Source organism: Podarcis vaucheri, assembly GCF_965113315.1.
Source record: "Podarcis vaucheri genome assembly, chromosome: 5".
NCBI lineage: Eukaryota > Metazoa > Chordata > Lepidosauria > Squamata > Lacertidae > Podarcis > Podarcis vaucheri.
In genome coordinates, this window is record NC_138763.1 from 66,475,328 (window position 1) to 66,491,753 (window position 16,426).

The window sequence follows — 16,426 nt, forward strand, 5'->3', positions numbered from 1 at the left end:
AGCTCCTTTTAATTCAAACCTTTAATTTAACGCAATAAAAAGAAAAGCTCTTAGAACTTCTCTTCCCCCTCACACACACACCTTTGGGGAGAAAGCCAATTACAGCCGTGCCTTAGGAAACTGAAGATAAAAGGGCATCACGTGGAAGAATAGACATTCCAAGGTAATGAGACAGAAAGCACCAGCCAAGTCTTAATTCTCTTGTTCCCGTCAAGGTGAAGATGGCTGTTGGAGTTTCAGCTGGGCAGAAAGTAAGCTGTGTCTTACATGCGTAGGCAACAATCTTGTTAGTCAATGGCAGACGGCCTTCTCAGTGGTGGCGCCTGCCCTGTGGAACGCCCTCCTATCAGATGTTAAGGAAATAAACAACTATCTGATTTTTAGAAGACACCTGAAACCAGCCCTGTTTAGGGAAGTTTTTAATGTTTGATCTTTTATAGTGGTTTTAATATTCTGTTGGGAGCCACTCAGAGTGGCTGGGGTGGGGAATAAACAAACAAACAAAATGGCCCCTTGCTCAGGATGTAAAACAACCATTGTGCATGTTCAAATAGTTTTGAGGGGGGAACAAATACATCAGGCAATGGATACTACATTCAGCTGCGGTCCATCCACTGGTGTGGATAGGAAAATGGCAGACCATGCTGAAGAAAAACATTGAAATTTACCAGTGGTGAAGCAGGTTTGTTGCCGTTCCACAAACAGCTAAAAACGTAGAAACAACAGCAATGGAAACCACTCTAGTTGTACGGCACCCTAATGCACGTTGCCCAAAATGTTCCAGATGGTCAGGTCTCCCTACTATACACACACACAAGGTATGGTTAGCAAACGTATAACTTCAGCTCCCACTGCAAGAGTATGCAACTTCTTTCCCTGGGCACAAACAATAGTATACGCTCACAGCTCCGCAGTTTGGAATTCACAGTTGCAACCTGTGACTTTAATTCGGTGGTCAGGTGCCAGGAAAACTCTGCAATCATTTGTGTGTGCGTGCACAAACTGATTTGATAGTGATCAGGTGATTACGCATCTGGGGAGATTCGAGTCCTAGAAACTTACCAAACAAAAGGGTTGGTAAAAAATAAAGCAAGTCTTCAGTACAAAAGGCTTCATCATAAAAGAGAGTGTCTGTAATCTCCCAATCCTATTCCAATGGGAAGCCATGGAACATTATCTTCTGCCCTGGTGTCCACAGTCAAGTCGCTCCACTGAGGCTTACCCACAATGAATTGTCAAATCGTAAAGCAGCCTATTCTTATCAAGCCACACAACTGGGGTATTTTAGAGGTTTGGGGGGTTGATGGCTCCCCTGAAAAGAGCCTTCTTGTCACAAAGCCGTCTTGGCTTTTTTACTGACTGGAGTAGTCTCATCTTCCTCCGTGGTTCGAGTTTTTTTCTTGGTGTACACTACGCCAGAGGCAGTCTTCCGGGCTTCTGAAATCAAAACGGAGGGAGACATTTAGAAAGGATGCCCGAATCACAAGCTGCTGGCTTGCAAAATGGCACTCGGAACGAGGCACGGCTAAGTGAACAAGGCAAGGGCTCCACACCACTGTGCGATAGCGACTTCAACCAAGGAGACCACACCTGTACAACTAAGGGAGCTGATCCACCATCTGCAACTGCCACCATCACTATCATGGCAGCGTTTTGCTATCAAAAAAGGGACCAGATAGACGTTGAGCAGATGAAATGCGGCACATGAACAGACCCATACAGGTATGTCAGCTATAACTAGGCAAGATAGGCAGCCTTTGCATCATTAATTCAAAGAATCATAGAGTTGGAAGAGACCACAAGGGCCATCGAGTCCAACCCCCTGCCAAGCAGGAAACAATTGGGCAGGTGAACAGGGCAACTCAACTGGCTCTTGCAAGATGCTCTAGAAACTAGGTCAGCACAAAACATTCTGCACACTCCCGAGCTCCGCAGAACTATAAAGTCAAAGCACTTATTTGGAATCATTTAAATGAAGGCAGTGCTGACACATCCCCTGCTCATCCAGGACGGTAGTCTAGGCCAGAAACCTGTGGCCCTCCAGCTGTCATTGGGACTCTAAAACTTCCCAAACGTCACAGATGAGGGGAGCCGTGCTCCAACAACTTCTGAGTGCATCCTGCCAAGCAATCCTAGTCTAGGGAACACGGCGTTTTAAATGCCGAACTGCAACAAAACCAGAAAAGGTGCTCTGTCACCATTTATACCACTCAGGGTGAGGGCCTGGATGGGTGGAGAGTGTGATGGACAGAGATGTTAAGCTACTCAAAAGCCACAGAGTGAGAATCTGTTGGCACAGAGTGCGGCCCACTTTGTGTGATGGACAGAGAAGGAACGGTTGGGCTGCATTAAGTGGGAAAATCGGGTGGGAACTGCTGCTCAAACCACCGGTTGTTTATTCTGTTTCAATCTGCTTGAATGTTTTATTTACTTTTACCTAGGTGTTTGGTTAAATTGGAAATAATTTTGATGCTGTCGTTTTGCTTGTTTACCTTATGGTAGATTGTTAAATTGTTTCTTGGACCTGTTTATACGATTTTGTAATTTATGTATCTTGCCCCCTCCCCCATGACTTTTCCTATGACTTCTGTTCCCTGCTTTGGGACTGAACACATTCATTGACGAGCGGGTAGAAATACTATAAATAAATAAAGCTAGTTTTACATTAGCGCAGGTATACTATTTCCCCCCTGTGATTTTAATATATAATATAATATTTAATAAGCCCACATTGCACTTTTTAAATAGACATTATGAAAACATTGCTTAGATTTAGGTAGGTAGCCGTGTTGCTGTGACGCAGTAGAAATACTTAAACATACAATGTCCAGTAGCACCTTAGAGACCAACTAAGTTTGTTCTTGGTATGAGCTTCGGTGTGCATGCACACTTCAGATTTATTAACTTTGGACATTCTTGCAAATACGTTTGTTATCCCAGTTACTGTTCCAGCTTACCTCCATGAAGCAGGACTGCTCGGCCATTCGTAGAAACTGCTGCCTTGGCATTGCTTTCAGACAGGCCAAACAGCCACCCTCTTTCCACTTTCGTTAAGGATATTCAAGCACAAAAAGGGCAAAACATGCTTGAGGCATAGCTAAACACAGCTCTTCTACCAACCTACAAAAGCTACTGTGGCACACAGGACAGAGTACTGAAGTTGTCAAAGTTCAGCATGTTCAAATCACTCTCAGCTCCCCAGATATTGTGAGGACGGAAATCAGAATAACCTGTCTAACAAACGTGTTTGTCAAATTAAAGGGGTGGGGAATCTGCAGCCCTCCTGATGTTGTCAAGACCACAACTTCCACCATCCATTGCTATTTGTCTCCAGCTCCCAGCCAGCACGGACAGCATCATCATTCTAGAGGGCCACAGATTGGCCACACCAATATTTTAACTTGGAGTGGTTGTGGCACTATATTCCAAACAATGATCTGAACCACTTAGCTGCTTCTCTGGTCACAGGTGTTTAAATACAGATTCGTTTTCAAGGATAGCTAGGCAGGTTGGGATCTTTCTGTTCATTTAGTATTTTTGATGCAACAACCAAACATCAGAACCGAAACACCAGCACTAGATACCCGTGGTTCCAGTCTCTTAACATTCCGTATGACTACAGTAAGCTAGTATACGACCACCGAGTGTAGAAAAATATATATCTGCAGCATTTACAGGCTATTGCACACAAAGGCATTGGGAGACTGTTCTATTTATTGGCTGCCCAACAACAAAAAGGAATCTTGAGGCACTGGAGTGGGGATGTTCTAAACTTTCTTAGAATGCCTTATCTTAATTGGCAACTCTTGCCCATTATTCTAGTAATATTATGGGTTGGCTCTTCTGTTTTCCACTTTGTTATATCTGTGTATGGATTGTATTGTTTGGGGGGAAAAAGGCTTTTGAAAGAGAAAATGTTGAATGTTACTCCCAACCCCAAACTATCAATCTGTCCTTGCTGAATCCTGAAGGTCCACTGTCAGCCAGGACCCATTTGGCTCACCGTGCAAGAAAACCCCAGGAGATGATTTCCCCCTTCCCTCCCTAGTCCATCTCTTTCTCAGCTTCGTGCTCCCTCTACACCACCCTTTGCAGACACCCTCCTTTTCAAATCACTGCTTTGTCTTCCTCCTCCATTTCTTTCAGCTACTTTCTTACCCTCCTAGCACTGCTTCAGCCTCACACCTTGTCTCCTGCCATCGCTACACAGCCCTTCCTTGTCTCTGGGCTCTCTTGCATTATTTCCTCTCCAAACAAACTGACCTTTCACTCCTCTCACAAAAAGCATAATCATTTATGAGCATTCTGCTGCTGACAGTTTTACCCTTCCAAGGAGAGGCTAACGGCTGTATCTCAGGCAGCGAAGTTCTGAAGGTCCTAACAAACACACTTGAAAAGGATACAGGTTCGCCACATCGTACGGACCTCGTAGTTGTAGAGGCTGCAATGGAAGAGAAAGCCATTATGCATGTGACAAATAAACAATTGTATACGCTAGGGAAGTGTATGGAATGTATGGATGTATGGAAGTGAAAGCTGGACCATAAAGAAGGCTGATTGCCGAAGAATTGATGCTTTTGAATTATGGTGCTGGAGGAGACTCTTGAGAGTCCCATGGACTGCAAGAAGATCAAACCTATCCATTCTGAAGGAAATCAGCCCTGAGTGCTCACTGGAAGGACAGATCGTGAAGCTGAGGCTCCAATACTTCGGCCACCTCATGAGAAGAGAAGACTCCCTGGAAAAGACCCTGATGTTGGGAAAGATGGAGGGCACAAGGAGAAGGGGACGGCAGAGGACGAGATGGTTCGATAGTGTTCTCGAAGCTACCAGCATGAGTTTGACCAAACTGCGGGAGACAGTAGAAGACAGGAGTGCCTGGCGTGCTCTGGTCCATGGGGTCACGAAGAGTCGGACATGACTAAATGACTAAACAACAACAACATACGCTAGGGCAGTGTTCTTCGCCCTTGGGCCCCCAAATGATGCTGAACTCCCAACCCCATTGGTCTGAGTCTGCCTGGTCAATGACCAGGGATTAGCCGTGCCTAGGAGTTGCTAGAAAAAAACCAAAGAAATACCAAATTCTAGGTAAAGGTTATGTGAGTTTCCCCAAACGAAATGGAGTGTGTGGGAAGACATGTGTGTGCAAATGCTGCTTGGTTAGCAAAAGATAAATACAAAGGGATGATCATTCAAAAGGAACCCAGGAAGCTACCAGAGTCAGATCCTTGGCACATTTAGCTCAGTATTGTTTTCAATGACTTGGAAGCAGCTCTCCAGGATTTTAGAAAGCAACCCCAGTTCTAATGGAAGATGCCATGGATTGAACCCAGGATTTTCTGTAGGCAACCCAAGTCCTCCAATGAAGCACGAATGTGAAGCACCCATTAGTCACTGCAGGACTACACACACACACACACACACACACACACACACACACACACTTACCTTTTCTGCTGCACTGGATATAATTATATTCTAGGAAATAAGGCAACACAAAAAACTAATTAGTGGAAGTTTCTGAAGGCATTCTCTTTCTTCTTCAAAAGGCTTCCTCCAATGCAGAACCACCATGTGGACACAAAACGGCACATTATATACACCCCCCCCCTCTGAGCAGCCTTGTGCATTGCAGTGCACAATTCGATGTGCAGATCTCACTGGGAAGCAAACATGCCATATGCACCTTCCTCACAAACTAATGAAGAACACCAGGGGGCGGGGACAAGTCCTGTGGGCACAGGGGAAAGGGCAAGACAAGGAAATAATTCAATATTGGTGATTAATCAAACCAAGACACTGCTATCGTGCACCTGAATCAGGATTCTCTTAAGGTGCTTGGACCGAGCGGTTACAAGTCAATGTGCTGCAGAGATTTGAGAGGTGAAGTAGCAGTTAATAGGCCAGGGTTCAAAGCCCTCCTTAGTCATGAAGTTCACTGGGTGACTTTGGGGCTGTGACTTTCGCTTAGCCTAAACTACCACGCAGGGTTGTCGTAAGGATAAAATAGTGTGTGTATGTACATGCCTATGTGTTGGGGTGGGTGGGGCAGAACCCATATACAGCCGTACCTGTTTCGGAAGTCCGTTCGACTTCCTAAATGTTCGGAAACCAAACTGCGGCTTCTGATTGGCTTCAGGAAGCTCCTGCAGCCAATCGGAAGCAGCGGAAGCCCTGTCAGACATTCGGCTTCCAAAAGAACGTTTGAAAACCAGAACACTCACTTCCGGTTTTCAATCGTTGGGGAGCTGGAACGCTTAACTCCCAAGGCGTTTGGGAGCCGAGGCATGACTGTACGCTGCTTCAGAGCTCCAGGAGGGAACAGTGGGCTATAAATAATAAAAAACATGGCATAGACTTTGGAGAATATATTCTCAGAATGAAACTGGGATAGGTTACATTATTTCATGCAAACCTGACTCATCCTAATTCAAAACCACAACATCCACGACCGGCAAGAACAAGACAAGCACTCATTCTGCTTTTGCCTGTCATGGGCAGGGGGGTGGTAGTCTGGGGCTCATCAGCTGGGGATGAAATGGGGCCCCACCCACACAAGACAGAACTTCGCTGACCCCACAGGCATGCAGACAAATATTGGTCTGCCAATAAAAGTAAGCAGCACAGGACCCATTCTCTGTGGCTTTCAGGGCCTATGCAATATTTAGCATCTTAGCTGAAGCAGAAGAAAAGGGGGAGGGGTGGGTCTACTTGAGAAGGGGTGGGGAACACTGGGTCCCCCAGATATTGCTGAACTACAATCCCCATCATCCATGTTTGCAGGGGCTGATGGGAGTTATAGTTCAGCAGCATCTGAAGGGCCTAAGGTCCCCTACTCAAATCTTATAATCTCCCAAAGTTGTGGATTACTCTTAGGACGGCAGCAGGCTATGTATGCACCACCAACAACAACCCCAAACACTTTCCTGTTTTAAATAGGTAGGAAAGAGAGCGATGGAGGACCTCTTTTCTTTCTCTTACTCTCCACAACCTCCCCCACGCCAAAAAATAGCCATGAAGTGCTGAGGTTCTGTTCTGACAGAGAGGAAAGGTTTCACAGAGGCTAATAAAAAGCATCCTCTTCCTGAAGCCTCCCCCCCCCCCCCCGGAGCCCCAAACAGCATTTCAAGGCTCCTGTCTTAGGATGGTCCAAATTCTCCTGAGAAGTCACTCTTGTTAAGGGGCAGTGACCCAGACATTTCCCCTCTCCCCTTCCTTCAACAGGCAATCTGATGTTAATAGTCTGCCCTCCTTCAGGAGTTCCACAGCTTTCCCGATAAAGTTTCCCAAGTCAGAAACATATCAGTCACACCGAGCTCTCAAACAATGATCTTTTGCTGTGGTAATCAAAGACCAACAGAAGGAAAAGGGGAACAGTTCAAGCTGCCTATTCTTAATTCAAAACAACATTAACTGGAAGGGGGAAAAAAGTTCTGACGAAAAAGAAGTGGGGCAAACCTGCTCATTTTGAGCCTCACCTTCCCTCGGCAGATCTGCATCAGGCTGAGCGCATTTGAAACCGTGTATCTCCTCATTGTGGAGTCTTTGATGGCAGGCACATAAATAAGTTCAAAGTAGATGCCTCGATCTATTGCCTTCACATGAAAGAAAAACAAACAGAAGCTGAAGGGAGTGTGGCACAGTCAACGTCTCACAGCTATTGTATATTATTGATGTGTTTTCCCCGCTGTCTCATCTCCTCCAAAAAGCAGAGGCACCCAGTGGGACAAAGTTAATGGCTCTCTACAAAAGCAAAAGTCCCTCCTCCTCCTCTGATACACATAACATAAAAAATGCACTTGGGATTTCCAAACTGTAAAGTGTTTGGCAATTTCACACCTCTGCAGATCTGGTATTGCTTCTTCTGGGTTTTTTTTAACGGGAGAATTTCGATTTTGGCAGGGTGTATAAAAGTCCAAGCAGTGCCACAAAAGCTCATGCCCACCTTGTTAATTAATCAATGCTATTTATACACTGCTTAATCACTGTAGATTTCTATCCATTATATTTTACCTGCCCAATCAGAATGAATTTCAGGAACCAAAAATGTCTTATTGAAAAATACAAATTTTGAGCTGCCTGGCCCCCAAATGTGCAACTAGGCATTCCGTTTTGGCAACTGTAACCCTGATTTAAGAATCCATTGGGTGCCTGGGCTTATATATCTGTGTTTCTCACATGATACCTGACCTGCTTCTCCACAGAGGACAAAACTGTTAACGGACAAGCAGAAAAACATAAGGAGAAAGAAGAGGAATGTCAGGACTGCGCACGACATTTGCAGGCCACCTTACCACATTCACAGAGGGTCTCTTAAAGTAGAACGGCAGCTTTTCTGTTACGTTGATGCACACAATATCTACGTCTAAGGTTGTGCAGGCCACCTGTATTGCAAATTTGAAAGCAGAGGGTTACTTTTTTTAAAAAAAAGGCGGACACTGACATACTTGCATAGTTTCCCTACAAGTTCTAGTATTGTGCCCTGCAGCAGAGTAGCTGACAGGAAAGCAATTGTTGCCCAAGTGTCAAGGAAAGAGTTAGCACCCAAGGACTCTACTCCAGACCAGGGATGGGGAAAGCTGTGGCCTTCTAGGCATGGTTGAATGGTAGCTCCCATCAGTCCTAGCCAAAATTGTCAGCTCCCATCTTCATAGGATGGAAATAAGCAGTTTTACTGGATTGCTTCTATTCCATATGTTGATTATTCTTAGTTGAAAATTTAAGGGTTTCATTGAAGCGAGAACTGAGTAGATTGGGTGGGCGTACAGAGAGCCCGATGGTTGAATCAAGTGTATGTGGGGGCTGTTATGTTTACGTTATAGTTTTGTGTACTGTGAATGTGTATGTGATTTTGGAGACGGTATGATTATGTGTTTCTTTTTATAAGACGTACGAGATTTCCAAGATATTATACTATAATTATGCTGCATTTTGATGTTTTCCACAGGATCTGCTTTTGTGGCTCTTAAGTTGTCTTTACAAATGTACATTGTCTAAAAACGTTTATTGTTGTTTAATTACATTACTTAAAATGTGGAACTGCTGTGAGGTACAGAATGCAGAATCCAAACTGTATTTCTTATATCGGCACCATTTTGTGGAGATATACAAGCTGCTTAGAGATTTCTGTTGACGTGTGAAGCGGTATATAAACTAAACAAAGCCCAACAGCACCTTGGAGACCACAGGTTCTTCATCCCTGCAATGGACCTAGTGTATTCTTCCAGCATTGCATGTTGAGGACAGGGCGGAAAGGGGTTAATCAGAGCAGCATTCAAAGAGCAGAGATCTCATACGTTTAATGATGGTATGTAAAACCCTGGAGCAAACTATCAGTACCTCTAACTGCTGAGAGGAAGGAAGGAATATTTCTGAGCCAAAAGATGAGGGAGGTTCTCTTTGAACACCTCACTGAGCTGCAGCCCTTAGGAATATCCGTTTACCACCCCCCATCACACATTCCTCACGAGTCCCAAAACTTTGGGGAAGGTAGTCTAACTGAGACGAAGGAATGCAAAGGAGGAATCCAACTAAAAAAGGTTATGTTCTCTGGAATTTGGAAAGCACATACACTCCCTCCCTTCATATAATATCAAAACGTAGTCTATCTATGGGCTTTCCCCTCTTGAGCGTCACATACAGTGATCCTTACAATAACCCTGTAAGGCAGGACAGCATTGCAAAAGAGAGGCTAGGACAGAGGATGTAGTTTGTCCAAGGACCCTCAGGGAGTGTCTAGGGCAGTGCTAAAGCTCGACAGCTAGCAATTTCCTTGACACCAGAAAGAAAACTCAGCTGATTCCGTTCTTGAAACCGTGGCAACATTCACACTATCAAAAGGAATCTTAAACAGAATCTGCATCAGCCAGGGATACAAAACCCACAAGAAAGGGAGTTCTTCAAACTGCAGCAACAGCAAAGCTGCCTAACATTCGTCCAGAACGCTGATGTTAGAAAAGAAAACTTAACCACTGGCTTTTGTACAAACTCTCGATTTTTCCATGACTTGTAGGGATTTAAAATACTAAGTATGCAGAGAAAAGAAAACCTTGGGGTAGGGGTGAGGGCAAGGTGGGAAGAATGCTGAAATGTGGCCTATTATTCTGGAAAAATTTTTTTCCTTCCTTTAACAAGAGGCAACACTGCCATCTGCTGGATACAGGACTACTCTCCATACCAAACATACCACTTGAAAACCCAACTAGTTCCTGTCCCAGTGTGCAACTGTTGTACGTTTACAGTTAAAAAACCCCATATTGTTGCTAGATAAATAATAGCAGTATTTTTTCTCTTGCCTTGGCATTCACCCAAGAAGCATCGTTCAGTGAAATCTCTCCTCACATCAGAAAGAACAGAAATCTCCATTAGATCCCTGCTTGTCAATCACTACAAGAAGCAGTAGTAGCATGCATGTAACCCTGCGGGATGCATTCCCTTTGTGGGTATAAACCTTCTTGCAGTGGGAAAGACAAAAGGCTGGGACAATGGACATGACTCCAACCTCTGTAGAACAGGCTACATCAGAGATTCTCATGCAGGAGAGCAAACAAGAGTCATTCTCACAGTTCAAGGCCCTTGAGGAGGGCAGAGAAGTGAAGGGGGTAGCCTAGAGAGAAGGCCATTGGATACGAGGTCTGGTTACGAGGTCTGAAGGGCCAAATGTGGCCTGTAGGCCCAAGACTTCCCAGCCCGATATAACACTTTGAACACTTCAAAGCCCCTCACAAATGTGTTTGGACAACAGTATCTTGGCTTACTAAGCCAATAAGAAGGAAGCACATGTCCGGCTACAGTTTTTTGTTATGTCCAGTCCAGGAAGTCTTCCTCCAGTCTTCCTCATCAGATGCAGCTTGAGCTGTGGCCACCAAGGAAAAATGTCTCTTTGGGTCATCTGACATCACTGTGATGTCAGATGACTGACAGGCGAGCAGCTTTCGGACAGCTTTCAGAGTGAGTCAATAATCTGCAAGTGCCTTGGGGAGAGTCACTCTTGGGCATGGGTAGGCAAACTACCCAGGGGCCGGATCCGACCCAATCGCCTTCTAAATCGGCCAGACGGTCCGGGAATCAGTGTGTTTTTACATGAGTAGAATGTGTGCTTTTATTTAAAATGCATCTCTGGGTTATTTGTGGGGCATAGGAATTCATTCATTCTTTTTTTCCAAAATATATTCTGGCTCCCCCCGCAAGGTCTGAGGGACAGTGGACTGGCCCCCTGCAGGAAAGGTTTGCTGACCCCTGCTCTTGGGCATCAATCACTGAGCTGCCCATTGGCAGACCTGTGATCCACAGCAGCAACTACACCACATGAAGAAATAAAGAGTGAGATCAGGCATTAGCAGTGCCATTAGCGGCTTCTGAGTTTTTGCAACTTCCTTCACAACTAAAATGCTCGGGGGGGGGGCGGTGGGGGGAGAAGCAATTTTTAAAACTTACATGAAAGAGTTTTCCACTCTTAGGAAACACAGCAAAGATGTCATAAAATTTTATGTTGGTAGATGTCGATCTCTAGGGCAGAAAAAAGAAAAAGTGTAACATTAAAAAAAACATTTTTCAGACTAGCCATTTAAGCTGGTGCTTTCAGCCTGGCCATAGCCCATCTCAGCAGAGAACTATAACTGAAGGGACTGGAAGAAGCTGCTTGTAGCCAACGTGTCTCCTCCAGCACTTTAAATCCAATGCACTTTTTAAAGGGGAGGGGGGAATGCCCTGTTGACAAATGGAGTGTGTTCCTCTCTCCTGAGAAAGCAATTTGCATTCAAAGCGCTGGGGGAAGAGTTTAGAATACAAACTACTTTCTCTCCATAGGGGATAATGCTGTTTTCAAGCATGTTGGCTCCCAGAGAAGAGCTCACTGCTAAGACTACAAACCTTGGCTATAGATTGTGGTTGAGGAAGAGACACTTTAACCATGATACCAGGTTCGGATGATACACTAAGCCAAACCTTGACTTGGCTCCTGCGCTGTGCTAACAGAACTGGAGGCAAGCAAAGCAGGCTTGAACGCCTCTGAGTGGGCAAATTTGCACAGTCCTGGTAAATTTGGTTTACCAAGTAAACCATGGTAAATTTGGTTTACCATGGTGCGCAAGCGAGGCCAGTTTTTCCACTGCTCATGAAGCCAGATCCATCCAACATTGGCTAGATGTAGGCCTTTTTTCATCTGGCCTGGGAGGGAGATGCCCTGACTGATTTCAGCTACAAAAAGCTGAAGCTGCTTCTTCAGCACAAGGTTGACGTGTAGGCAACCATTTTCCTGAGGGAAGTTAGTGTCTTCAAATGACCAAATACAGAAGTTTTTATTGCTGTCCCCCCCTCCCCCCCAGATTGCCAGTGTGACATTTCTTCCATAAACAACTAAAAGATGTGCTGGCAGGCAAATTAGTAAAATTATATTGTGAACTAGTAACTTTGGTAGACGTTTATGAAGGTGGTGGTGATGTTCCATGGATTTTCTTCACTGCAAATTTGACTAGACTTTTAAAAAACTACAAATTTAGACATTGGGGGTCATTCAAATTTCTCGTGGAAGAGAGTTCCAGAGGTCAGCAAAGTTGTAAGGTAAAGGTAAAGGACCCCTGACCATTAGGTCCAGTCGTAACCGACTCTGGGGTTGCGGCACTCATCTCGCTTTCTTGGTCGAGGGAGCCGGCGTACAGCTTCCAGGTCATGTGGCCAGTATGACTAAACCGCTTCTGGCGAACCAGAGCAACGCACGGAAATGCTGTTTACCTTCCCGCCAGAGTGGTACCTATTTATTTACTTGCACTTTGATGTGCTTTTGAATTGCTAGGCTGGCAGGAGCAGGTACAGAGCAACGGGAGCTCACCCCGTCGCGGGGATTCGAACCGCCGACCTTCTGATCGGCAAGTCCTAGGCTCTGTGGTTTAACCCACAGGGCCACCCGCGTCCCCTACAGCAAAGTTGTAGTCTATCACTATAAAGCACAACAGATTCTAAGCCACTCTTCTTCTTCTTTCTGTGAAATAGAAAAGGTTGTGAACTGCATCATAAGCTTACTAGAATATTGCAGTGCGATGGATCAGAAACAACAAGTGTTAGCCTCGATAAAATCTTAATTGGCTTGGATTTCCCCTGCAAAGAAGAAGAGAAGCAGCCGTGAGGAAAAGGAGGGAAACAGAAACCTTGGCAACATGCCTCCTACTCATCATTAATACAAAAATGAAGAATGATGCTGTGTTCAAAATTGGTGCCCACACAAATCTTGTATCTTTGCCCTTTCTTTAATTCATCAGGAGTGTTGGCAACCAAGGTCTATTTTTAGTCAGACAAAAGGGCTATAACTGTGCTGTTCATAGTCAAGTAATAAGCCCTTACACCGAGGACTCAAGGACGCTGCTCCTGGTGGAGAGACTCTGTTACTTTTCACTAAAACGCTTATAACTGCTGCAGTTAAGCAGCTCCTTGCTTACAAGCCCACTTCTAACAACTTCACTCAGAATTACCCTTAAATTGCAACCCATCAATGGAAAGTGAGACAGTTGACCATTTCTGCTAATTATCCCCCTGCTTCCTTGTTGCAATGTACTCTATGTGGAGCTACCTTTGAAGGTGACCCAGAAACTACAACTAATCCAGAACGCGGCAGCTAGATTGTTGACTGGGAGCGGCCACAGAGTCCACGTAACACCAGTCTTGAAAGACCTACATTGGCTCCCAGTACATTTCCAAGCACTTTTCAAAGTGTTGGTGTTGACTTTAAAGCCCCAAATGGCCTTGGCCCAGTATACCTGAAGGAGTGTCTCCACCCCCATCGTTCTACCCAGACACTGAGATCCAGCGCCAAGGGCCTTCTGGTGGTTCCCTCACTGCGAGAAGTCAATTACAGAGAACCAGGCAGAGGGCCTTTTCGGTGGTGGCGCCCACCTTGTGGAACACCCTCCCATCAGATGCAGCTCTGTCTCCCAACACCTCTCAGCACCCTTAAGAAACTACAGTTCCCAGGATTCTTTGCATAGTCAGTACTAAAATGTACAGCTGCTGCTACTACTATTTCCACGTTTTAAGTAATAGCAACAATAAATCTCAAAGGAAGTACGTAAGTCAAATAAGGAACATAGGAAATGTTTTGATGCAAATGACTCTCCTTTTCCAGAAAAATTCCCCACAGAAAAAAGTTATCCCGAAAACCCACATCACTGCCTTCAATAGATACTCTAAACATGTCCTTGAGAACAAATTATAGCTAGTAAACCACATCTGGACATACCTGTACAAGAGGCAGGGCTGTAAACAATTCTTTGGGAGACAATGGCTTGACAATTTCCTGGAAATAAACAACACACAAACATGCTTAGTTGTTTTAAATGAAGCATGTAAGCAAAAGCTAGGAAGCTATTTTTTAAAAAAACACACACAATGATGTAAAGTAGCAACCAAACTAAGATGAATGGGATCTTTTATACACTGTGCTTGCTGGACTGGAGAAGTATCAGGTGGGCCAAATTCCAGAGCTCCTGACAAACATATGTTGCACAAGGCTTTGTCGTGAAGTCTTACATTTAAAGTGCATTCCTATACATTGTCTATTCACTTCTGAGTCCAACTGGGTTTAATAGCATTTGATCCCAGTAAGAGCGTATAGGACTGCAGCTTCAAGTCAGCTTTTTTGCTTCTAACTAGGAAACTCTAACAGCATATAAACATGCAAGAAAATCAGGGCTTATACAGACACATTTATGATCAGACCCACTGAAGCACTCAGACTGGCTGGGTAGCTCAGTCAGTTGAGCCCTATGTTGGGCAAAAAAGAAATCTGGCACTAAATGACCCTTGTGGTCCCTTCCAACCCTACGATTCCTTTTTTGTACTATACACATCCCACTGGTTGGGCATAATCCTCCCAAAGTCAATGAGTGTGAAATCCATGCTCATGTGAAAGATGACGAGAGTGAAATGCAGTAATGGCTCAAATGTCCTGATCATGCTCATTTATGTTTTCTGGTGCACGTTCAACTTCAGCCAAAATGAAATTTCAGAGTTTTCTTAAAGACTCAGCACCAGCCTCCTCATATGCGAAGCACACTTTTATCTCCCACCCAATCTGAAGCACAGCTAGAAATCACGCGACATGGGAGTGTTTATGTTTGAAAGTCACTGCCATGGACACTTACTGTATTTTTTGCTCCATAAGACTCACTTTTTCCCTCCTAAAAAGTAAGGGGAAATGTGTGTGCGTCTTATGGGGCGAATGCAGGCTGCGCAACTATCCCAGAAGCCAGAACAGCAAGAGGGATTGCTGCTTTCACTGCGCAGCAATCCCTCTTGCTGTTCTGGCTTCTGAGATTCAGAATGTTTTTTTTCTTGTTTTCCTCCTCCAAAAACTAGGTGTGTCTTGTGGTCTGGTGCGTCTTATAGAGCGAAAAATACGGTAATGACCAGTGGCTTATAGCAGCCATTATGGCTACGCCACAGCCTTTTTTTGTGTGGCGGCCCCAACCGAGTTCAGTGGGGCTTACCTCCAGGTAAGCATGCCCATCAACCAGAAAAATGATTCCATGAACAAGAGTGGGAGGGTGGAGAATTTATCAAAACTCCTCACACTGCTGAGCCTATTTCCCAATGTGTCAGTTGAATTACCATTAATCTGGGTGTCCTACTACAACCACAATACCTTTTTTACACGGGGGGTGGTAAGACTTCCTCCATTTGGGTAGAAGTAAAAGGGTAAAGGTAAAGGACCCCTCAATAGTTAAGTCCAGTCAAAGGAGACTATGGGGTTGCAGCACTCATCTCGCTTTCAGGCCGAGGGAGCTGGTGTTTGTCCACAGACAGCTTTCCGGGTTATGAGGCCAGCATGACTAAAACGCTTCTGGTGCATGGAGGACCGTGACAAGTGCCAGAGCACACGGAAATGCCGTTTACCTTCCCGCTGCAGTGGTACCTATTTATCTACTTGCACTGGCATGCTTTTGAACTACTAGGTTGGCAGGAGCTGGGACAGAGCAACGGGAGCTCACTCTGTCACGGGGATTTGAACTGCCAACCTTCTGATCAGCAAGCCCAAGAGGCTCAGTGGTTTAGACCACAGCACCACCCATGTCCTGCATTTGGGTAGAGCTGCAAAATGAGCATGTGAAAAAGACCCCTAACACACACACCCCTGTGAGCATGGGCCTCTGGAGTGAATTCAGTGCCCTTGTTCCTCTTCTGCATGTTCAGTATATATACAAAAGGGAAGAAAGGACACCTGTATAGTATGTAATTAGCAGCATGATCGCTGCTAGCATAAACCCTCCCACTACTTCTTTTGCAGTCATCTCTCAATTCAGCAAAGTTTCTATAACGGTCTGCTTTGCTGCATCTGCACAAGCCCCTATAGTGTTTTAAAATACAAAGTCCTACCTTCTTCTTTTCATCATAGTCAACGACGTAATTGATTGCAACAGTTGAATAGCCAACT

The 16,426-nt window shown here is 44.9% G+C and overlaps 1 protein-coding gene across 1 annotated transcript in view; it reads right to left on the reverse strand.

Annotated features, from left to right (window-relative positions):
* Nucleotides 1–402: 402 nt before the first annotated feature.
* The window catches only part of RPP30 (ribonuclease P/MRP subunit p30), a 17,180-nt gene continuing 1,156 nt past the window's right edge, over nucleotides 403–16,426 (reverse strand). Inside the window, exons 2-11 of the mRNA XM_082222219.1 lie at nucleotides 16,369–16,424; nucleotides 14,234–14,290; nucleotides 13,024–13,098; nucleotides 11,440–11,511; nucleotides 8,298–8,387; nucleotides 7,482–7,598; nucleotides 5,452–5,481; nucleotides 4,404–4,441; nucleotides 2,958–3,037; nucleotides 403–1,437 (exon numbers count right to left, since the gene is read on the reverse strand). Of these exons, the coding sequence (XP_082078345.1) occupies nucleotides 1,331–1,437; nucleotides 2,958–3,037; nucleotides 4,404–4,441; nucleotides 5,452–5,481; nucleotides 7,482–7,598; nucleotides 8,298–8,387; nucleotides 11,440–11,511; nucleotides 13,024–13,098; nucleotides 14,234–14,290; nucleotides 16,369–16,424 (722 nt within the window). The 3' untranslated portion in view covers nucleotides 403–1,330. The remainder of the gene's footprint in view (nucleotides 1,438–2,957; nucleotides 3,038–4,403; nucleotides 4,442–5,451; nucleotides 5,482–7,481; nucleotides 7,599–8,297; nucleotides 8,388–11,439; nucleotides 11,512–13,023; nucleotides 13,099–14,233; nucleotides 14,291–16,368; nucleotides 16,425–16,426) is intronic.